Source organism: Apodemus sylvaticus, chromosome 20 (assembly GCF_947179515.1).
Source record: "Apodemus sylvaticus chromosome 20, mApoSyl1.1, whole genome shotgun sequence".
Taxonomy (NCBI): Eukaryota; Metazoa; Chordata; class Mammalia; order Rodentia; family Muridae; genus Apodemus; species Apodemus sylvaticus.
The window spans coordinates 794,660-816,727 of record NC_067491.1 but is presented as its reverse complement, the minus strand read 5'-3'; the positions used below and the strand labels follow the sequence as shown (position 1 = coordinate 816,727).

The following is a 22,068-nucleotide window of genomic DNA, read 5'->3' as shown; positions in this document are numbered from 1 at the left end:
AGGTACCCAGAAGAATGTCATTGGAACTGGTGATAAGTCAAGATTCAGATATGGCTGGGAAAGGTCATCAGCAGAGTGGTAAAAATAGGGAGTGGCGAGGTGTGAGGTACACTGTGACCCAGCCATAAAACCTCATGTGAAGGGCTAGACAATGGGGGTCAGCACCCTACCCGGGACAGGAATGCCCAGGGTACATATCAGACCCACATCCACCACGTCCACAGAGACAGAGACAAACACACCTCTGACATTCCTTTTTGTTCTCAGACTAAGTCAGAGCCACAAAACACAACCAAAGCGTAGTCAGAGGTCCTTTGGCAAGGAGCAGTGAGAACTAGTGAACTTCAACGGGATCACAGAGGTTATGGCTTCTTAATATTATCATCATTCTTTTATTTTTTATTTTTATTTTTCAAGACGGTGTCTCTGTGTAGTCCTAGCTGTCCTGGAACTCACTCTGTAGACCAGGCTGGCCTTGAACTCAGAAATTTGCCTGCCTCAGCCTCCCAAGCGTTGGGATTAAAGGTGTGCGCCACCACTGCCCAGCATCATCATTCTTATTATTATTTAGTACTAGACTTCCTGGAGCTCCACCCCTGCCAGGTCCCTAGACCCTCCCTGGGGGGATTCTAGGAGGCCCTGTAAACTTTTGGTTGTTGTTTTAGTACAAGGTTTCAGTATGCAGCCCCAGCTGGCATAGCTGGTTATGGAGCAAAGGGTGGCTTTTCTCCTGCAGATCTTTCAGCCTGTACCTGAAGGCGTGAGCCACCACCCTGCCGCCTCAGGCAGGTCTCACTTGACCACTGCTGCCCTCGTCTGCTCTTGGGAACCTGGCAGCCTTTGAGCCCAGGAAGTTCTGGCTTCTGTCCCTCAACTCTCTGGGATGTGAGGGTCCTTCCTAGTCACAAGCCCAGATAAACCGTGACCATTGCACCCTGCTCACTGGGAGTGGAAGCCAAAAACTGAAACACAGGACACGCCCAGCATGACAGGAAGGGCTCCACAGGTGTGCGCTGTTGTAAAAGTTCCAGCATTGCAGCTTTGCAGCCGGTGCGTTTATTATGCTCCATTGTGGGTGAATAAAGATTACATGGAGCGGAGCTGAAGATAAACAGAATGAGGGAGTGTTCCTGGGGCTGCTGGGAAACAGAGCTAGAGACCCCAGATACATCTGAAGGCAAGTGTCCAGTTAGCAGGGCAAGAGACTCCTGACAATGAATGAACAGCTGGGGCCAGTAAAGAGATCAGCAGGTAGAGGAGCTTGCACCCAAACCTGAGGACCTGAGTTCAATCCCCGGGATAGAGTAGAAAGAGAGGGAAGGCCCTGCCAATATCTGCTCCATGTGTAGGTGCTGGAGGACTTTCAATTGGGAAAACGCCATAGTGACATTTATGGTGTTGTGAGGCCAGGACTTCTGTCTGCAATGATGTCTGAACGTACGTGTAAACCAGGTCTCTCCTCACTCCAGCTTAGCAGCTGGCACGTGAATAACTTCACTAACATAAAAAACGATAACTGAGCGGGCAGGCCTCATTGGGCAGAACGCTCTCCTGGGTGTCACTCTGTTCTAGCCACAGAAAGTGGCCCCTTGTTGGGCTATGCCTCTGTCTTTGGTAGTTTTCTGAGACAGAAAACAGAGTCTCACTGTGTAACCCAGGCTAGCCTTTAACTCTAGACCCTTCTTTCTCAGCCTTCTCTTAGTCTGTGACTTGACTGCTGTAGGATTTGTTTAGAGGCAGAGCCTGAGTATGTAGTCCTCCCTCCTCCCTGGCTGGCACGGAGCTCACAGTGGTCGCCCGGTGCCTGCCTCCAAGGGTTAGGATTAAAGGTATGTGCCACTATACATGGCACCTTCCTTTGGTTTTAAAATGGTTTGTTCATGGGTTGCAGAGATGGCTCAGCTGCTAAGAGCACTGGCTGCTCTTCCAGAGGTCCTGAGTTCAATTCCTAGCAACCGCATTGTGGCTCACAACCATCTGTAATGGGATCTGATGACCTCTTCTGGTGTGTCTGATGACAGTGACAGTGTACTCACATACATTAAATAAGTAAATAAACCTTCTCACAAAATTGTAACAAAAAATAAATTCTCCAAGACATTGAACTAAATAAAGGCTGTGGCCTGCTGAAATCCTGCTTGCCTAGCTTGGTGGGGTTTCAGCTTTACCAACTGAGAGGAAAAAAATGCAGAGCTTTTGTGAACCAGGCCTGACAGCACATGCTGTCACTCATAACAAACATCATGGCTGCCCTGGGCTGCAGAGCAAGACCCTGCAAGTTTTCCATGTGCCTGCTCAAGAGCCCAGAGCAGGGGCATAACTAGCTATTTGGACACCGAACCACAAGAGCGTGATCCTGAACGAAGAACTAGCCCCGAGTGGTATGCCCACACAATGGAATAGTATTTAGCCAGGAAAAGGAGAGTCCTGTCATCTATGTCGTTGTGGATAGACCTTGAGGACAAAGGTAAAACAAGCCAGACATAAGCGACCCTAATCACAAGTGTTCGGATTCACACATTAAAATGGTGACTGTCTGGGATGGGGACAAAGGGAATTTATGTTTTACCCATACCCGAGCTTCAATGTAGGGACATAAGAAAGGTCTGTAAGGCTATGGGATTGTTGCAGAACAGTGAAAATATACTAGGGGCTGAGACCGGAGGACAGCAGGGAGCAGAGGCGAAGCCTGGGCAACACAGTAACTTCCAGAGCAGTGTGGGTGGGGTTACTGAGACACTGTCCCAAAATTATAAACAAAAAGGCAACAAAACAAAAAAACAGGCAGTAGGGCAGGTGGGTAGCACGCTCGCCTATGGGACACGAGGCCCCAGCAAAGCAGAAAGTAGGTAAGGTAGCTCAGGCTACCCTCCCAGCGCAGGAGTCCGGTCGGTGCACTCTGGTCCTGCCGTCTGTAACCCCGCCCGCGTTTGAGGCGCACGCGCAGCCGAGCATGGGAAACCGATCGTACAGCCGATTGCACGGCTATGGACGTAATCCAGAGTCCGCCTCTGGAGCTGACGAGCCACCTCGCACATGCGCCTCAGTTGAGGGCGGAACTTCGCAACAAAAGATCTCGCGAGAGCCCGGCCTGCGCTCTTGTGGCCGCCCCCTGTTCCCCAACCTCCCGGCTACGCTGCAGCGTCAGCTTCACTGGGCCTCGGCGTCGGTCTTCTTTAGCAGGCGCTCCCGGCTCGGCCGCCTTCCACCTTCTGTCCGGCCTAGGCCGCAGCCCCGGGCCCGCGTCGCGCCGCCCCCTATGGGCCCCGGCTGAGGCCCCGCCGCCGGCCGTGGAGCCCTAATGCTGGCCCGGAGGAAGCCGGTGTTGCCGGCGCTCACTATCAACCCTACCATCGCAGAGGGCCCGTCCCCCACCAGCGAAGACGCCTCCGAGTGAGTGGGCGGGGCATAAGGACAGGGGCGGGCCTCGGGTTTAGGGGGCGTGGTCATTTGGGGTGTGGTCTGGAGGGAGCTCAGAGCCTGGGAGGCAAGGGGCTGGTCCTGAGAGTGGTGTGGATTGAGGTGAGAGGGGCGTGGACTTTGAGGACTGGAACTTAGTCTGGTTGGGGGTCCCGGCCGGGGGGGGGGAGGGTCAGGCAGGGCCAGAGGAGTGAGTCACGTGGTGTATCAGCTTGGTCTGGGGAAAGGGGCGTGGTCTAAGGTGAGTGACTCTTTAGCATAGAGGGGCGTGGCCTTTGAGAACCAGACCAAAGCTTGATTGGGATAGGCTGCTTGGGAAAGGGGCGTGGCCTAAGGTGAGAGCCCTGAGGCTCGTGAGCGTAGAGGGGCGGGGTCTTGAAAGTGGCTTGGCTTTAGAAATGTTGGCCTGGAGAGTAGCAGTGGCCGAAGCAGGGTATGGTTGGCGACAAGGTGTGGGGTCTGAGAGGATGGCTCTGGGAAAATCTCTGCTGTTGAGGGAAAACTGAAGGGGCAAAGGGGGCGAGGTGGGTCCAAGAGGGGCAAGTCCTGCAGGTGTTGGGACAAAGAAAGGGGAGATAGAGGTATGACTTGGGATAAGGAGAGGGGCCTGTAAAGAGGCAGGCCAATTGGAGACCCAAGAAAGAAGGGGTCTTGAAGGTGCCCAGGAGAACCAGGGAAGTATTGAGGCTTTCCGGGTGTGTGTGGGGGGGCGAGCGGAGTGCTATGGTTAGAGGGACAGAGGCTGAGCCGGGTAGCCTAGTCCAGCGCTTAGGACGGGGCGCCAGGTGAGTGCAGCAGGTGAAGGCAAGGCTGGTCTTGCAGGGGCAGAGGGGAGGTGCCCTTGGAGGTGGTTGTGGAGGTAAGTGATCACTATGGTGAGGTGGGATGAGGGGTGCAGTTGGGTACAAGGCGTTCCTGGAGAGGGCTTCCTGAGGGGAAAAGAGGTGTCCCAGGTGAGGACAGGCTAAGGATCCTTGAGTGATACCAGACCAGGGAGGCCTCTGTCAGGAAAGACTGGGTGAGGCATCCCTTTTTGGGTATATAAACATGATGGAAGAACTTTGCACAATGCCCCAGTCTGAGGGTAGCTGTTGAGGACCCAGAGTGCATAAGATGGGCTGGGGTGTGCTGTTTCAGGAAAGAATGGGGACGTTACAGAAATGGTGTGAGGGGGACCTGAGGTGTTGGGGGGTAGTGCCTGAGAGACTGCAGCCCATGGTGAAAAATGTCAGAGAAGGGGGTGTTATGCCCTGAAGCCAGGTCTTGGATGTTGCATCCTGCTAGCCAAAGTTAATGGGTTAAAGCAACCATCAGGAGTCGCAGGAGAGCTTAGGTGCTTCCCAGCCGCTGACGGCTGACGACAAGGTAAAGGAGCAGCCAGAGGTGCCGAGTGCTCCGAGGGCTACACACAGCACAGCCTGGGTCCTGTGAGGGTGACTAAGTGCACTCCTATGCTAGCGGGCTCATGGGATGTGTGTTCAAGAATGGGGTGTGACAGGCGGGTGGCTTGTCTGAGGGCCTCACCTCCCTTGGATGAAGATAGAGGTGGGAACAGGTTTCTCAGTTACAAAGGCCAAGCCCGGGCTGCTGAGGCAGGGCTATCAGTAGTTCAAGCCAAACTAGGCTACAGAGTACATTCAGAGGCAGTCTGGGGAACTGTTAGACCCTGTGCCAAAGGATGGACACCTGTCCAAAATCCCCCACTGAGGGGCTGAATATGGGTGTGCCTAGTATGTGGGTGGCCTCAGATTTGATTAGCACAATCACACACAATTAAATCCCAGGCATGGCTGCTGCCACGTCAGTCTCCTCTCTCTTCGGCCTGGTTCTTGGCTCCAGAGCATTTGAAAAGCCCTCAGTAAAGACAGGGTCCTGGCCTAGGCCTTGGTGCCCCTAGCCTCCGCTCCTTTGTCTCTTCACGTAGTCTGGAGGTACTGTGGGTTCTCAGACGCAGTTTGTCATGATGTTTCCCTACCTGGGGATCCAGCCTCTGTGTCTAGTAATGTGTCCCTTTCACACATAATGGGGATCCTGGAATGCAGATGTGGGGTTCAGGTCCTTGGCTCACCCGGCTCCTGGGGCACTGCAGGGCAAACCTGGTGGACCTCCAGAAGAAGCTGGAAGAGCTGGACTTGGACGAACAGCAGAGAAAGCGGCTGGAAGCGTTCCTTACCCAGAAGGCTAAGGTCGGCGAGCTCAAGGATGACGACTTTGAGAGGATCTCCGAGCTGGGTGCTGGCAATGGCGGCGTGGTCACAAAGGCCCTGCACAGGCCGTCGGGCCTCATTATGGCCAGAAAGGTGAGAAGGTCAGGGTAGGCATTTTTCTGTCCTCATCTTCTGTGGTTGGTCATATGATGCTGGATCAGGGTCTTACTGTGCCCATTGAGATTTTGCTCTGTAGACCAGGCTGGCCTGGAACTCACAGAGATCCCTGCCTCTGCTGGGTTCTCTGCCAGGAATGTGGCATGCTCTTCCCATCCAAGGTAAAACTCTTATCAGACTGGTCTATGAGCCACTAACGACTAGCTAGAGAAAAGCTGCGCATGGGGTTCGCGTGCCTGTTAGTCGGTGATGATCTGCTAAGGTGGTCTTAGCTCAGTGGGCAGAGCGCTGGCCTGGCACATACAAAGCCCTGAATTCCATCCCTAGTACCATGTAAACCAGGCATGTAGTGCATTCCTGTTATCTCAGGAGAATCAAAAGTGCAAGGTCATCCTCAGCTACATACTAAGTCAGAGGCCAGCCTGGGCTACCTGAGACTGAGCATGGAAAAGAAACCAAACAAACAATAAACCGAGTCTTTGGTCTCCAGAGAAGCAGGACTGATGTGGGTACGCGCACACAGCAGAGAGCTTGCTTCTGTTTGGGGATCAACCCAGTGTCTCTGTACACTGGGCAGGCTCTGTTGAGAGAGAGCTGGTGCCTGTGAGGTGGCTTTGCCTGTGGTTGGTGAGGGAAGATATGCAAGCGGGAGCCTCAGGAGTCCTGAAGGCTACTTGGATGCAGTGTCCCTGCTTTCTACCTTCTGCTGATTGGATAAAATCACCCTGTCACAAGGGTCACCTGCTTTTCTTATTTGAAAGCTTACCGATTTGCAGGTTTCCATTCCAGCCACAAGGAGGCTTGTTGTGTGCACACTGGGCTCCAGGAGGCCGGTGTATGCATGCAGGAGGCTGACGTGTATACATGCAGGAGGCTGATGTGTGTGCACGCTGGGATCTAGGGATTTGGCAAGTAGATGAAGATCCTCGACCTGAAGGATTCCAACCAGCAGAAGATGGGCCCTGCCTGCCTCCTGGCTTTTCTCCCTTAGTGCTAAGAGCCCCCTTAAGGAGACTTTTGTGGAACAGTATGATAAGGTCACCGCCAATGGTGACACCTACACATCAGGGTGCTGGTGTGTCGACACACCTGGCCTTTCTTGAAGTTTCTAGCTGGCTGTGGAGCAATTAGCCACTTCATCCCTGGCCAGAGTCCTCTGCTGGCCCTGAAGACTCTAGCCTTGGCATCCTGGAATCTCTACCCATCTCATGCAGAACGCTGCTGTGATATTCAGAGGGCTGAAGCAGGGGCCCAGATCACCCAGGGTCTCCCTCTCATCTTCCAGGCAGCCGTGACAGCTGGCAGTTGCCTGGGAGCTGAGCCTCGGCACGTGTCTGGATGCAGTCACTCCTGATGGGGCAGCGTGAGAGTTGTAGCATCCCCTCAGCTAGCATGCCCTGTTCTGCCATAAGTGAGTGACTGTCTGCAGCAGTGGACAGTACAGGAGGCCCAACATGTCTACTTCATTTTTGCTTTTTGTGATTGGTCTAACCTCTAGTGACATCTTTGACCCTCAGTCCTGGGCCCCTTGTGGCTTGAGCCTGGCATGGTCAGCAAAACTAGTGTGGAGCTTAGCACACCTGGGCTGGAAGCCAGTTCTCCACAGCAAGTGGCGTGTTTTGTTTTTGTTTTCTTCCCCAGAGACAGGGTTTCTCAGTGTAGCTCTGGCTGTCCTGGAATTCACTCTGTAGACCAGGCTGGCCTCGAACTCAGAATCCACCTGCCTCTGCCTCCCAGGTGCTGGGATTCCTGGCTGCAAGAGGTGTTTTTGTCCAAAGCTTGTGCAGCCTGAAGGCCACATCTCCATGCCAACTCTTCCCTGACAAGGGCAGCATGCACAGAATGCCTGGCTGTGTGGTTGTTGGAAGCCGGTGACAGGCTGATGGCACAGTGAGAGCAAGGCTGGAGCTGGCTTAGGATTGCGTGTTCTTGGAAACATCTATGTCCTCTGGTCCAGCCTCTGGACAGGTTGCCATGGCATTTGTCATAGGCAGAGCCTCCAGAACCTGTTGTGGTATAGGCACTGCTTATCTTGCAGACTGTCTGTCTCTAGTCACAGAGGCAGTGTCTTCCAGCCTTTGCACACAGTTTCCACCTCTCCCTGATAGAGGAGGATGGTCTTGCTCATAGGCTGGCTCCACTGCCAGCAGTGGATACACAGAGGCCTGCAGTCAGGCCCATGCCAGGGGCATTGCAGGTTCAGGTGGCTCACACATACCCAAGTCCAGGACCACACTGCCACCCAGATGCTCCTCAGCTACACCCTGCACCCTGCAGGACTAAGGAAGTGGCAGAGGTTTATGGATGAGGCAAATAGGTGTCGGCCTTTGAGTTCCTCTTCCAGGCTCAGCGTGGAAAGAGACATCTGTCCTTGTTCCCCTGGTGGCTCCCTGCTGTCCCCGGGCTCCCAGGGTTCCGGCACACTGACACATTCTGCCCACTGCCCACGTTCACCTCCAGCTTACCCAAGGCTTTCAGTGCTGGCCTGGGAACCACACGGGCCCTGGTTATGTGGGCACCAAGAAATGCAGTCAGTCCTACCATATGGGCCTATGTCCAAACATGTGGAGTTCCTGGCAGGAGGCAGGAGAGGTGATTTGCACTTGTCACAGTTGTGAAATCTAAAGTGCGGAGGCCCAGGCACAGCAGGTAGGTTCAAACCAGTCTGGGCTACTGTGCTAGGCCTGCTTGAGCATTTGGGGTTTTAGAATGCACGTGGCTCTCAGATGACGGACACTTAACCTCTGTGTGGAAAATACTGTTAGCATTGTTTTGAGGCACGATCTCCTTTTGAGACAGGGTCTTATTACATAACCGTGGTTTTCTACCACTCACTCTGTAGACTAAGCCGGCCTCGAACTCACAGAGAGCTGTTTGCCTCTGCATCCTAAGTGCTGGGATTAAATATGTGTGTCACTGTGCCAGGCTGAAACAAGACCTTGCTCTGTTGTTCCCGCTGGCCAGGACCTCCTAATCCCCTGCCTCAGACTCCTCAGGTTTGCCATCAGATGTGTGGCCCTACACTGAGCGCTGCCTGCATGGCTGTTTGGAGGAGACCCCAGGTACAGGTAACTCTGCATCAGACAGAAGTGGACACTTCAGGCGTCTTTGGCAAGTCAGTTGTGTTGGATGGTGTTTTGCTGGGGCAAACTCATGAAGGAGTATTTTCCTGAAGTGGACACAGGTGTGAAAGGCTAAGGTAGCGAGTCATGAAGGATTGTTCCACTGAAGCAGACACAGGAGAGAGGATCTTCTGCTAATGCAAGCACTTGAAAGGACATGTGATGAAGGATTCTTTGCTAACAACATACATGTATTAGTCCACCTTACATAGTTGAGCTCCATTTGTCCAGACTCCAGAGATTGAAATACCAAAAAACCTCCGGTGGTGTGCTGCCCCGACGGTGTGCTGCGGCTTCCTGCTGCTGCTTTGGACTTGGGCAGCAGAGTGATGTCAACTGGGACAGACTCACATGCTGAGGCAACACCTGTGGAGGACTTGTCGGACTATGAGAGGGGCTTGTTGATAGAGCTAGCTTTGCAGCATGGGTCTCGCATCTTTGCTGATCTTTGTTTCCCTGAGGGAGGCACAGCTGAGAACTTCTCCTGATGTTCCTGTTGGCCTTGGTCCTTGCTGACTCGTGCTGAGGCTGAGTCCTGGCTGAGTGCTGCTAAGCTGTGCACCACTGCTGACTCGTGTTTGCTGTCCCGACTCCAGTGAAGTGGACTGCTGATCTATCTGTTAAAACATCTGCGAGTGGGATCGAGCTGCCCCTCTGCCGATCTCCAGACAACACAGATGGGAGTTGCTCCAAAGAACCTTTAACCAGGTCCACTTCTCCTGTGTCCTTTCTTTTTCACTACCTCTGGTGGGTAGTGGGCTAGAAGGGAAGTTAACGCATCATTAAAAGTAGGCTTTGAGAAAATTAAAGTTACACCAGACCCTTTTTGTTATGGGAGCCAGTTCCCAACCTGGGGAGGAAAGAGAATTGTGAATTGTTTCTTTGTCCTGTTGGAATAAATGCCGTACTGGGAACCTTGTCCAGGACCAGGCAGATTGAAAACTGACGGCAGGGTCAGGACTGAATCTTTGTAGGAGCTACAGGGACCACAAGGTCACAGGACACTTCCTAAGCCTTTCACCTGTCCTGAGCTCAGCTGGCTCCTTCATGCCCCAGTCTTCTCCCCTGTGTGGCTCTGTCCTGTGGAAAGGCCTCCAGCCTGCCCTGACCACCCTTTCTGCTCAGTAATTACATCAGCACACCTAGCTGTGGTTTCTGTGTAGACCCCTAGCAGGGGGTCTCCACTGTAGCATGTCTCTCTCCACCTCAGACTGCTGCCTTGCCCATGCAGAGACCACCTCCATCTCTAGGCTGTCCATGTATCCACAGCCTACAGTGAGTAGTAGTAGGACTCATTTAGTTTTTCCTGGTGCTGGGTGTGAACCTGGACCTCCCTTAGAGGCTCTGCCCGTGCTTCCAGCAGAGCTACAGTAGTCTCTGGTGGTGACATCTGGCAAATCTAGAGACATGGGTCTGCTGTGTGGCTCTCACAGGCCTGGGCACAGCCTTTCCCCACTGGGCACCAAGTTCAAGGCTTGTGGATTCTGGTTGCTCCCTCACAGTGCCTTCTCTGTGTGGCCTCCTCTCTGGAAAGACAGTGAGCAGAGGGGTGACACTGCTCTGGGCAGAGCTTCAAGTCCTGAGTAACCACCAAAGCCTGTGGGTATTGTGGGTCTGGGGTGCTGATGTTGTCTGGGTGCATTGGGTAGCTTGGTGTATCTTTTTCCCCCCACAAGAAAAGAATAGTGACATTCCTTTTTCAAAATCTTCAATGTTAAACCAGTTTTACTGAAAAAGTGAAAACATTGTATCACCATGCTCTGTCATACTAGCTGCCTCTGTCACCCACAGAGCCACTGCCTGGGCTGCCCTTTTCTTGGGCCGTTGCCCAGGACTAGGTCTGTAGGACTTGCTGGCCACATGCCCCTTCCTCAGCCGCTGCTCTTCCTTCTTGTAGCTGATCCACCTGGAGATCAAGCCAGCCGTCCGCAACCAGATCATCCGGGAGCTGCAGGTGCTGCATGAGTGTAACTCACCGTACATTGTGGGCTTCTATGGTGCATTCTACAGTGACGGCGAGATCAGCATTTGCATGGAGCACATGGTGAGCGAGGGCCTTATTCCTGCTCCTCTTCCTCACGCACTGAACCTGCCCGCAGGTGTGTGGGACAGTGGTATGTGGCATGCATCTCTGGTCCCACATGCATGTGCCCACTGTGGGAAGTGGGCTCCTGTTCCATTGCTATTTGCTAAGCTCTGAGCTGGAAGGATGCAGCTAGGCCTGTGGATCCAGCGTCAGACGGGGGCTGCACACCTCACTCTCTGGATAACAGTCCGCGTCTTCAGAGTTGGGCAGGATGGAGAATTTGGGCCAAAAAGAGACTTCAGCCGTGCTTTGCCAGAGCCATTGGGGTATGGGAAGCAGGAAATGAATTTGAGAAAGATGCTTGCGGCCTCCGGGCCCCCTCATACCTAGCTACGACCCTGCCTGTCTTTTGAGCCTGCTATGCTTGCCTCAGGGATGAGTGGCTGGCTCCCGCTAATCCCCTCGCAGATGTGTGACCGTTGGGTCACAGGCCTCCTGGTCCACTGCAGGGGGGGCTCCAGTCTCAGGAACATGACTCATTGCCAGAATGCTAGGGACTGCACTACAGGAGACAAGCCTCTGCGCCTATAGGTGCCTCTCTCACTGGCTGTGTTGGGACAGGAAGCTCCCAGAGACAAGAGGATTGCCTTCAGTTTGAGGCCAGCTTGAGCTACATAGCAAGGCTCTGTGTCAAAGCCAAACCGAGCCAGGCAATGGTGCATGTCCACCATCCTTGTACGAGGGAGCGGAGGCTGTATGCAGCCACATCTCATTGACAAGGAAGAATGGCCACTCTGCCCTGCCGGCTGATGCAGTCTGGTTTTAAGCCATAGGTTATGTGGTATGGGTGTGTCCTGGGAGGAAAGCTTACCCTTAGAGGGTGGGGAGTGTTGGGTGACCTTTTGGCTGGTCCTGGCCCTGGTCCACTTTCAGTTTCCTGTAGGGACAGTGTGTTTGGCTTCAGAGACTGAGGTCGGGAAGTGACTACGCCACCAGTTCGGCTCCCAGTCCTGCGGTGCTGCAGAACTTGGGTGTAGGCAGCAGTGGGCTCTCCTCACTTGTTATTATTGTGTTAGGCAGCCCTGCCTAGTCTCCTGGCCCAGCTGGAGTCAGGACAGTATTTCCTCATCTGTTGAATAGAATCAGGACCTAGGTGTAAGGAACAGCCAGGGTGGTGACTTGCGGGTCACCTCATGTCCTGTGGGCCACAGCCCTTTGGCTTCAGGTCTGGTCCTCAGCCAACCCCAGGGGAGATAGCCGTGAGCCAGGCCTGTTTGGCCCTGTTTGGTCCCGCCCAAGGGTCTCCTGTGCTGCTCCTTGTCTGCACAGTCCTTGGTGCAAGCATCTGGCTCCTGACAGACACGGTTCTTTCACTCAAGCTCGGAGCTCTGTAGCCTCCACACCATACACCTGCTGAGGAACCTGAGAAGCAAGGTCTGCTGAGGCGGACAGGGTTGGCCTGCCTGAGTTTTGGGTTGGGCTTCCTGAAAAAGCCAGCTGCCACCTGCTGTCCTCTCTGCATGCAGGATGGTGGCTCACTGGACCAGGTACTGAAGGAGGCCAAGAGGATTCCTGAAGACATCTTGGGGAAGGTCAGCATTGCGGTAAGTTTGTTGGCTGCTGATCCTCCCGCCATGGCTTGGGGCCTGTGAGCGCTCCTTCCATCCCCATATCAGTGCGGCTGTCGTGGAGCTGGGCATGATACTGTACACCCACCCAGCATTCAGGAGGCAGGGGTGGTGATCGATCCTTTTTTTTTTTTTTTTTTTTTGGTTTTTTGGATTTTGTTTTTTGCAAGACAGGGTTTCTCTATATAGCTCTGGGTGTCCTGGAACTCACTCTGTAGATCAGGCTGGCCTCGAACTCAGAAATCCACCTGCCTCTGCCTCCCAGAGTGCTGGGATTACAGGCATGCGCCACCACTGCCTGGCCCCCCCCCCTTTTTTTTTTTAAATATTTATATTTATTTGTTATGTATATGAGTACACTGTAGCAGTACAGATGGTTGTAAGCCATCATGTGGTCTCTGGGAATTGAACTCAGGACCTCTGCTCGCTCTGGCCCAAAGACTTATAATGTAATACACTGTAGCTGTCTTCAGACACCCCAGACTAGGGCCTCAGATCTCATTACAGATGGTTGTGAGCCACCATGTGGTTGCTGGGATTTTAACTCAGGACCTGCAGAAGAGCAGTTGGTGCTCTTCACCATTGAGCTATCTCTCCTGCCCCAGGTTGATCTCTTGAGTTCAAGAGCAGCCTGGTCTGCACAGTGAGTTCCAGGTTAGCCAGGGCAATATAGTGAGATCCTGACTTAAAAGAGGAAATGAAAAATTCCAGGCATGGTAGCACATGCCTGTCACTTCAACAGGGGCTGGGGCAGAGTTACAGTGAGTTTGAGGCAGCCCTGGGCCCTCACTTTGAAATACAGTGTCCGTGTGCTTGCTGCAGGTTCCTGTATGGGACTTGGGGATGTATATGTCACATGCCTGCCCTGGCACTCCTGTGGCTGGGGAGGCTCATCACAGCCTAGCCCTGCTGCCCTGGACACATAGGCCACCCAGCTCTGACCTCCCTGTAGGTGCTCCGTGGCCTGGCGTACCTCCGAGAGAAGCACCAGATCATGCATAGAGGTAAGCCGCCCTAGGCTGGTGTGGGAGGGACACAGTGGGTGCAGCCTCACCCCTGGCCCTGTCTGCAGATGTGAAGCCCTCCAACATCCTGGTGAACTCTCGTGGGGAGATTAAGCTGTGCGACTTCGGGGTGAGCGGCCAGCTGATTGACTCCATGGCCAACTCATTTGTAGGGACACGCTCCTACATGTCTGTGAGTGTCCTAACCCTGAACATGCATCCGCAGTGGGGTCTGTCTGTGTGTGTGTGGCCTCTACCCTGTCTGCTTGTTGTGTGGCCACCAACCCCAGCTGTGTCGTTTCCTTGACAGCCAGAGCGGCTGCAGGGCACCCACTACTCTGTGCAGTCGGACATCTGGAGCATGGGGCTATCGCTGGTGGAGCTGGCCATTGGGAGGTACCCCATCCCTCCACCTGATGCCAAGGAACTAGAGGCCAGTTTTGGCAAGCCTGCGGTGGATGGGGCAGATGGAGAGCCCCACAGTGTCTCACCACGGCCCAGGCCCCCGGGACGCCCCATCAGTGGTATGACACTACAGCCAGCTTGAGAGGGATGGGTGGGGTCAGCTGCCAACCTGATGGCCCTCTGTACCAGCTATCTCCGGTCAGGGCTTGCTGTGGTCAGCAGTCCTCGGATGGTCCTGGGCTTTCTGGGGACAGAGCTACATTCTCCGTCCAGAGCAGCTGCACCTGTTGCTACCAGCTGGAAGGCCCGGAAACTTCACTCTAGGTCAGGCCTTGGCCGGCCTCAGGGTTTCCCGGGCATTCTCACATGAAAATGTGTAAATGGAGGCAGGGTATGAAGGGGCCAGCCACTGCTTGCAGCCTCCACATCTGTAGCCCGCATCTAGGAAGTCCCAGATGCAGGTAACCCAATGACTTCCCTGGGGCCTTGGTGGCCCAGGAAGCACAGAAAGGAGGGAGACTAGTTCCCAAGGGACCTGGGGAGACAATCCAGTCCTTGGAGTGGCTGGCTTGGCCACTGAGGGGCAGGGACAGGGTCCTGGTGTGGGACAGAGCCTCTGCAGAGCACCTTCCCACTGGGATTTAAGTCAGGGAATGGGTGACTTTGTAACTGCACACACACAACATAAACACTGTGTTTGCTTCCTGGAAGCCCTGTAGTCCAGTGGTTAGCCCATCACAGATGAGCGTGTCTGCTCCCTCGGTCTGGTTCTTGCACATGCAGCCACTGCTGAAGGAGTCCCATTCACGCATGCTGTCACCTCGTCAGTTCCCTTTCCCTGCCTCTGCACACAAACCCTACCCTACCCATTATCCTGTTCTGGACATGTCCTGTCCTGGAGTCCACACTGGGTAACTTTTGTGTCTGGGTCTCACCAAGTACCATGACTTGGAGGTCCGTGCATGTGGCTGGGATTATTCCCTGTAATCTCAGTGTATGGTGTGTGCCTCACATGCCTTTAAAGAGGAGAGAGCCTCCTCCCCACCCTGTGCCCCACATTGGTTCCTCACTCTGACACCAGGTCTCAGGACACAGCCCTCACATGGCCCCAATCCTTTGGTGAGCTGTGGTGGTGACACCAAGCCAGCTCTCTGACTGGTGCCTTTCCTGCTAAGTCCCAAAGGCCCATGACAAGATGGGCAAATGTCATATTCAGCTGCTGCCATCAGGGCTTTGGGCAGGGGTCGTCATCCACCTGTTCCAAATCCCTAGCAGCTGCTCTGAGAGGTCACCTTGGTGTCCCTGCTGAGTCTCCAGTCCCCTCCCCCACCACAGAGCAGTCCTGGCAAGAGGACCCGGGTCACCCTCTCAAGAGCTGTGTCCCCACAGTCATGTGTTCTTTGTACTGTCAAGTAGGTCATGGGATGGACAGCCGACCGGCCATGGCCATCTTTGAATTGCTGGACTACATAGTGAACGAGGTGTGTGTCTTCACCTTCAGGTACCTCTCAGGGAACTGGCCGGCCCACCCTGTGTGTTTCCTGGGGGAGGGGATGTCATGGGCTGTTCTCTGCAGTCCCCAGTCAGAAAGCCGTCTTCATCCCTCCTGGGGTCTAAGATACTCAGCAGCTCAGGCAGGAAGCTTGAGTTGGAGGTCAGTGTGGGTCAGCCTAGGCCAGTACTGTGGCTGGCTCCATACGAAGAGGGCTGAAGGCACGGGAGAGTTCCTGCCTAGAATCCTCCTCCAGTCAGGTGAGGGGCCGGGTCATGTCCACAGGCACAGAAAGTGGCTCCTAGGGCAGACTTAATTGGAACCTGTGCCCTTGTGTTAGAGGCTGAGGCAGAATTGCCTTGAGATGAGTTCCACAGTAACTTCCACAACAGCCTTAGCTGCAGTGGAAGACCCTGACTCAGAGCAGCCAGACAGAAGAACACCGACAGCCCGGGCAGGTCTCCAGAGGGAGCCACGGTCACATGAGAATGTGCATGCTCGTGCCTGGGGGGAAGAACTCTTGCAGAGATGGCTTTGTGGCCTGTGACAGGGCTGCCACTGCTCCTGGCATTGCTCCTCGAGCTCCGCCAGCACTTCTCCCAGGCAGTCCTGGAGCCACTGCCCCAGGAAGGGGTCTGCCCTGTACCACAGGCGTCCTCACCCGCTCGATAGTTTTGGCAAAAGCTGAACTGCGGGAGCCCCGCCAGATGATGGGTGGCCAGCGATTCCTGCAGCCACCTGAGTGACCCCTCCCTGTCCTCCACAGCCACCGCCCAAGCTGCCCAGTGGTGTGTTCAGCTCAGACTTCCAGGAGTTTGTGAGTGAATGGTGAGGTGGGCTCGTGGGACAGGTGGGGCAGCCCCACACTCCACCTCTGGGTTCCTGGGTACTGTGTGCAGTTAGGGTCAGAGTATTCCCCAGAGTCCACAACTGGTACTACTGCCTGCTGACTGAGGGGCCATGCACGGTCCAGCTCTGTCCATGGGCATGGTACTGTGGGGTGGCTGAGCTGCTGGACTCCCCAGCCCCTGGACGTATGGTCAGTTGCTATGTGGTGTTTCTGGAACTTGGGGCCAGGAGGCACCATCTCTGCCTGGTAGTGGGGTGTGCCGCCTTATGTCAGCCTCCCCCAGGGCCTTCTCCACGGGCTGGACAGTCTCCCCTTCAGTTCACTGGGGCTCAGGGGCTACAGATGCTCCTCTTATCTCAGCATTCTGGAGAACAAGGTCATTGTCTGCTAGTGAGTTCAAGGCCAGCCTGGGGTACAGAAGACCCTGTCACCCAAAATTTAAAAAATGAAGTGCTCCTGGTGAGCAGTCCAGCCACACCTCGCCTGGCATACCTGCGCCCAGGGCTCCTGAGTAACTGCACCTTCTCCCTCCCCAGTCTCATTAAGAACCCAGCAGAGCGAGCGGATCTGAAGCTGCTGACGGTGAGTGGAGGTGTCTCCTGGGCCAGGGCCAGGGGCTGTCTCTGTGGATGGGAAAGTGCACACGACCAGAGTCTTGGCAATCTGCCACCACAAGTGGCGGAGAGGTGAGGGTGTGCTTCGATGGCCACCTCTTGCTTCTCAGAGGCCAGGTCCTCCTCAGCTACCACGGGCTTAGGCCACATGTGAGGCTGGGGGTTGTCTGACATGAAAACACTCATAGGCCTGTACCCCAAAAGCCCTCCACCCACAGGGTGGGACCAGCGGAGCCCAGACACACACACATACACACAGACACAGACTCACTCACACACACTCTCTCTCTCTCTCTCTCTCTCTCTCTCTCTCTCTCTCTCTCTCTCAGTCACACACACAGACACAGACTCACACTCTCTCAGTCACACACACACATAGACACAGACTCACTCACACACTCTCTCTCTCTCAGTCACACACACAGACACAGACTCACTCACACTCTTTCAGTCACACACACACACACACACACACACACACACCACCCCTTCCTGGACAGACCATATCTGGTTTAAGCACCATCTGTCTATTTTTTAGGCCCCTTAGACAGCCATGCTAGGCACTGATGTGAGCACCCTGCTCAACCCCAGAGGCTCAGAGATGAACACAGGACTGTACCCGCCATGCCAGTGCTGAGGAGGCCAGCTCAGGCACACATCATCTTCCCAGCACTCTGGGAGGTGAGGCGAGAAGATCAGAATTTCAGGGTTATCTTTGACTCCAGTCTAAGGCCAGCTTTGGCTCCATGAGCGCTGTCTCAAAAAGAAAAAGCATCAGTTGGGTGGTGCTCTTGCACAACTTTAACTCCAGCACTCAGGAGGCAGACGCAGGCGGATCTCTGAGTTCGAGGCCAGCCTGGTCTACAGAGTGAGTCCAGGACAGCCAGGGCTACACAGAGAAACCCTGTCTCCAAAACAAAATAATGTAGGCATCCAAGATGGGGGAGTGGGGTGGGTGGCCTTGTTCCCTGTAACCCAGCCCTGGCCTCCAGCGTTCTTTCCACCTACATCTATCCTGCCAAGGAGTGATCTGTAGGTCACTGGGGCCAGCCTCCTCCCCTGGCAACCTGTCCCAGGCTCTTGTAGTTACAGGACTGAGCAGGCCTGGGTCTCAGGCTATGATTGATACCCTGCATCTTTCAGAACCACGCTTTCATCAAACGCTCCGAGGGGGAGGAAGTGGACTTCGCCGGCTGGTTGTGCAGAACCCTGCGCCTGAAGCAGCCCAGCACACCCACACGGACTGCAGTGTGACAGCAATCTCCCAGCAGTCTGTGTTCTTGTCCCTATCGGCACAATGGCCGCCTCTGGGGACAGTGATGCTGTGTTATGGCAGGGGACCTGTGCCCATGCATTTGAAAAACCAAACAAAATGGAGAAAGAGAGAAAGAAAGCTGCCACTGGCCCATTGCTTCCTTGTGCCCTCACTCAGCAGGTGGAAGAGGGGCTGGCCAAGGGATGAGGAAGCAGTGTCCCTCCTCACCTCTCTTCCTGGCCTCAGCTCCTGCAGTGCACATGCAGTCTCCTTCCTCGCAGGGGGTGTGAGAGCAGAGGACCCCTCTGGGCTCCAGGGAGTAGAGCTGACTCAGCACAGTTCAAAGGAAGTGCCCTGAAGAGACCTCAGTGGGTCTGCATCAGGAGACTAGATGAGAGATGAGACTAGACTAGATGCAAGCTCACCAGCTTGCAGCAACCCCGCCAGGGTCCCACCTGTCCCACCAGTCAGTAAACTCAGCCCTGGTGGCCTGTAAAGAAAGCCTTGAAGCCTCCTGTTCCCACAGCTGAAGAGCATCCCGCTGACACAGATGGTACTTGCTGATAAAGATACGGTGCCGTGCTCTGTAGAAGGCTGGAGAGTGTCTGCACTTGTTGATACCCCTCTCAGGGATGGCAGAAGTATTCCTTTTTCAGATGTCTCAAGGATGCCACCATGTGGGGCTGCACATGCTCCAGCCAGGTGGTCCAAGCAGGTGCTGTCCACCACACTGCTGGGCGCTCCTGCACTGTGCAGGACCCTGTTGCCTCCCCTAGAAGCAGAGCCCCCTACTGCCTAGGGCTGCCCAGGAAGTGCCCAGTGTGGTGTGGGACAGCAATGCCTAATTTCCACCTCTGCTATGAGCTGCATCCATCTGTCACACCCCCAAATACTGGGAAGGCTGAGCCGGGAGAATGGTAGGTTTTAGGCCACCCTGGGCTACCTAGTCTTACATCATGGGAATGGTGCAATCATGTTGGACTTTTTGTGTGTGTTCGCCTTTTTTGTTTGTATTTTTGAGCCAGGGTCTTTCTGTGTAGTCCTGGCTGTCCTTGAACTCAAGAAATCCAAGTGCCTCTGCCTCCTGAGTGCTTGGATTAAAGGCGTTTGCCACCCTGCCAATTCTATTTTGACACAGGGTCCCTAGTAGTCTAGGCTGACCTGTGACCAATCCTGCCTTCACTTCTCCAGTGCTGGGGATGGACCCAGGGCCCCTAGCAGTTCTTACAACTGCCTGAGCTAGCAGCGGTTGTGGCCTTGCGTGGCCACTGATGGGCCCTTGCTTTAAAATCCTCTCCCTCTTGCCCTGGTCTGTTGTCCACATGCTGGAGTTAAAGAACCTGACAGTGGCTTGCCTCCCCCCTCTCGCGTCCCACCAGCCCCTTCTTGGCCATAACCACCAGTGACGAGGTCAGCCTAGCCAACTGTCATGGGCCTCTGCACTCACCTGCTGCATCAGGATAGGGCTGGCTGCTTGCTGTCCAGATACCTCATGCATTTGTCTGAGCTACAGCCACAGCTTTGGAGATCTGATTGGACTGTGGGGTCTGGCCAAGGAGACTGCTCCTAGGGTCCACAAGTGTGCAGGTAGGCATGAGGTGTGGGCTTGGACCCAGCAGCAACTCAGTGCTAAACATGTCCATGTGGAGTGTGTGCTCAGGGTTTGGCCAGTGTGAGAAGCTCGGCAGCCAGGCCAGCTCAAATGGGCTCCAGCTTCAGAGATTGTCACAGAAAAAGGGAAGGTCCAGTTGGTGGCACTTGAAGCAGAGCAGGTGGCTCTCAAACCCTATGGGATGTTACAGAGGAATACCCCATGCCCAGCTATGACCTTGAAATATATCCATGTGTTACCCTAACACTAGGAAAGCTGAGGCTGGAGGATTACCACAATTCTGACACCAGCCTACAGAGAGATCTCAGGTCATAACCAGTTGATAAACCAAGAACCAGCTTAGCTTAGTGTGACAACACTGACTACAGCAGTTTCAGCCTGGGAGTGAGTGACCTGAGGCCCCAGGTGACAGGAACAGATCCAGAGCCAAGGGTCCTAGTCTGGTGATGGTCGATGCTGGAATAGCACAGGACCTGGATGTGGGGCATTATGGGCTTCCCAGAAGGCAGGCTGCCACGTGCGGAAAGGGTAGCGTCCTCCTCTAGCCCATCTCCTCAGCAGGTGCTCAGGGCCCCACAGTCCCGGCCGTATGACTACGGCTACGGGCATAGGCAACCTGGGTAGCCATGGCTCCAGACACTGGTCGTGGGGCTCTGGTCCTACCAGCCTCCAGGGGAGGAGGAGGCTGTCGAGCCCTGGCTGGGTTTCTGGACAGGAAGGTGAGGAAGGCACCCAGCCTCTCTGAAGGACCTGCTGAGGGCCACTGCCTGTTCCTAGGTTGTGCCTACACATGGACTCTGACTCACAGAGCAGGTGGGGATATAATGTAAGGGGCTTCTGGCAGGACATCAAGCCGAGGTCTCAAAGTTCAGGACCCGGGAGGAGGGCCCAGCACCCTGCCTGCTTCGGTTTTCCTGTCCCAGGGACTTAGGCATCCATCCACTGATGAGCCTCACCAGCAGCTCGCGTGGGCCTCGCTGTGAGTACCTCCCACACAGAAATTTGAAACCAGACTAACAATTTGTGTGGAAAATACACTGGAGTATTACTCTACCTTTATCAGCTAGTGTCTCATGTAGCCCAGGTTGTCCTCCAACTTACTGTGTTGCCGAGAATGGCCTTGCAAACACTGTACAAAGCAGTAAGGATGGAGCCCAGGGCCATGTCATCTATGATAGGTGAACTCTAGCCACAGAGCTCCAGCCCACAAATCTGTTCTGTTGCCGATTCAGATTTCAGGACAGGGTCTCTGTATATATAGCCCAGACTGGCCTCAAACTTGTAGATCTGCCTGCCTCTACCACCTGGGTGCTGGGATTAATGTGACCATGCCCAGCCCATAGGTCTATTTACTATCCCCTGCTGCTGCCTTTGAGCCCCAAGAATTAGGGTTCTCCTGTCAGCTCAGCTGCAGCAGACGGCTTCATGGAGTTGCAGGACCGCCCCTGATGACGTCATACCCCACTCAAGGGAATCCTGTTGACCTCACCCCATCTCCTACAGCCTGGCTGTATTCACGTTTATGCAGCACAGATGGACTTCCCTGAGACTCCTGAGAGAGTTGGGATACAGCCGAGCCTGATATAGTTCTCAGATAAAGCCAGGTGGGATCTGGCATTGGTGGCACACAGCTGTCATCACAGCACTTGGAGGGTGGAGTCAGGAAGATAAGGACTTCACAGCCAACTACATAGTGAGCTGGAGACTAAACCTAGTACTTGCTACATAGGACCTTACCTTAAACAGGAGGTTATCTAGCCCTGTGGAAGCAGAGGCAGGTAGATCTCTGAGTTGAAGTCAGGTGGCTCTAGAGAGGGCATTTTAGGACAGCTAGGGTTATACTTGTCTCAAAATGTGTGGGGTCCACATAGGGCTGGTGCCCACCTGTAATTGCAGGATTTGAGAAACTGAGGTAGATAAAGTGCCAGAATTCTAGGCTAAGGATGGGTTAAACAGAAAGCCCCTGTTTCAGAACCAAAACAAACAAGCAAACAAAAAATAAATAAAACAGGGACTGGTGAGTTGACTCGTCTGTAAAGTGCTTTGCTGTGCAATCATGGGTCCTCAACATCCACATCAAAAACCAGTGCATTCCTGAAACCGCAGTGCCATGGAGACAGAGAGGAGGGCCCATGGTCCCGGAGCCTGGAGAAACCCATGGGGTCTGTCTCTAGTGAGAGACCCTGCCTCAAAAAACACCATGGTAAATACCCATGACCAGATCGCCACTGGCTTCCATGCACACACAGGAAAACAAGATAAATCCGGTCGGGTGGTGGTGGCACACTCCTTTAATCCCAGCACTTGGGAGGCAGA

General features: G+C 54.3%; 1 protein-coding gene across 8 annotated transcripts; it reads left to right on the top strand.

The window, feature by feature from the left end:
• The first annotated feature begins 3,086 nt into the window (after window positions 1-3,086).
• Window positions 3,087-18,289, top strand: Map2k2 (mitogen-activated protein kinase kinase 2). Of its 8 annotated transcripts, XR_007974593.1 has the most exons (12): window positions 3,087-3,393; window positions 5,510-5,720; window positions 10,764-10,910; window positions 12,419-12,496; window positions 13,473-13,524; window positions 13,569-13,717; window positions 13,835-14,048; window positions 15,343-15,410; window positions 16,188-16,249; window positions 16,808-16,853; window positions 17,424-17,566; window positions 18,029-18,127. XR_007974593.1 is itself a non-coding variant. In XM_052165117.1 (11 exons), exons 1-11 carry the CDS (start codon window positions 3,302-3,304, stop codon window positions 18,137-18,139), a joined length of 1,167 nt encoding a protein of 388 aa, XP_052021077.1. In that variant the 5' UTR covers window positions 3,087-3,301; the 3' UTR covers window positions 18,140-18,289. The 8 variants fall into 8 exon arrangements, 7 of the variants coding, with proteins under 7 accessions (XP_052021077.1, XP_052021079.1, XP_052021078.1 ...); XM_052165117.1 differs by lacking the exon at window positions 17,424-17,566 and having other exon boundaries at window positions 13,569-13,654; window positions 18,029-18,289; XM_052165119.1 differs by lacking the exon at window positions 17,424-17,566 and having other exon boundaries at window positions 16,188-16,238; window positions 18,029-18,081.
• The last annotated feature ends 3,779 nt before the right edge of the window (window positions 18,290-22,068 follow it).

Coding starts and splice junctions, on each gene's coding strand:
- Map2k2 (XM_052165113.1), top strand. CDS start 3,302: ATGCTGGCCCGGAGGAAGCCGGTGTTGCCGGCGCTCACTATCAACCCT. Junction 5,721..10,763: donor GCCTCATTATGGCCAGAAAG/GTGAGAAGGTCA, acceptor TCCTTCTTGTAG/CTGATCCACCTGGAGATCAA. Junction 15,411..16,187: donor TGGACTACATAGTGAACGAG/GTGTGTGTCTTC, acceptor TGTCCTCCACAG/CCACCGCCCAAGCTGCCCAG.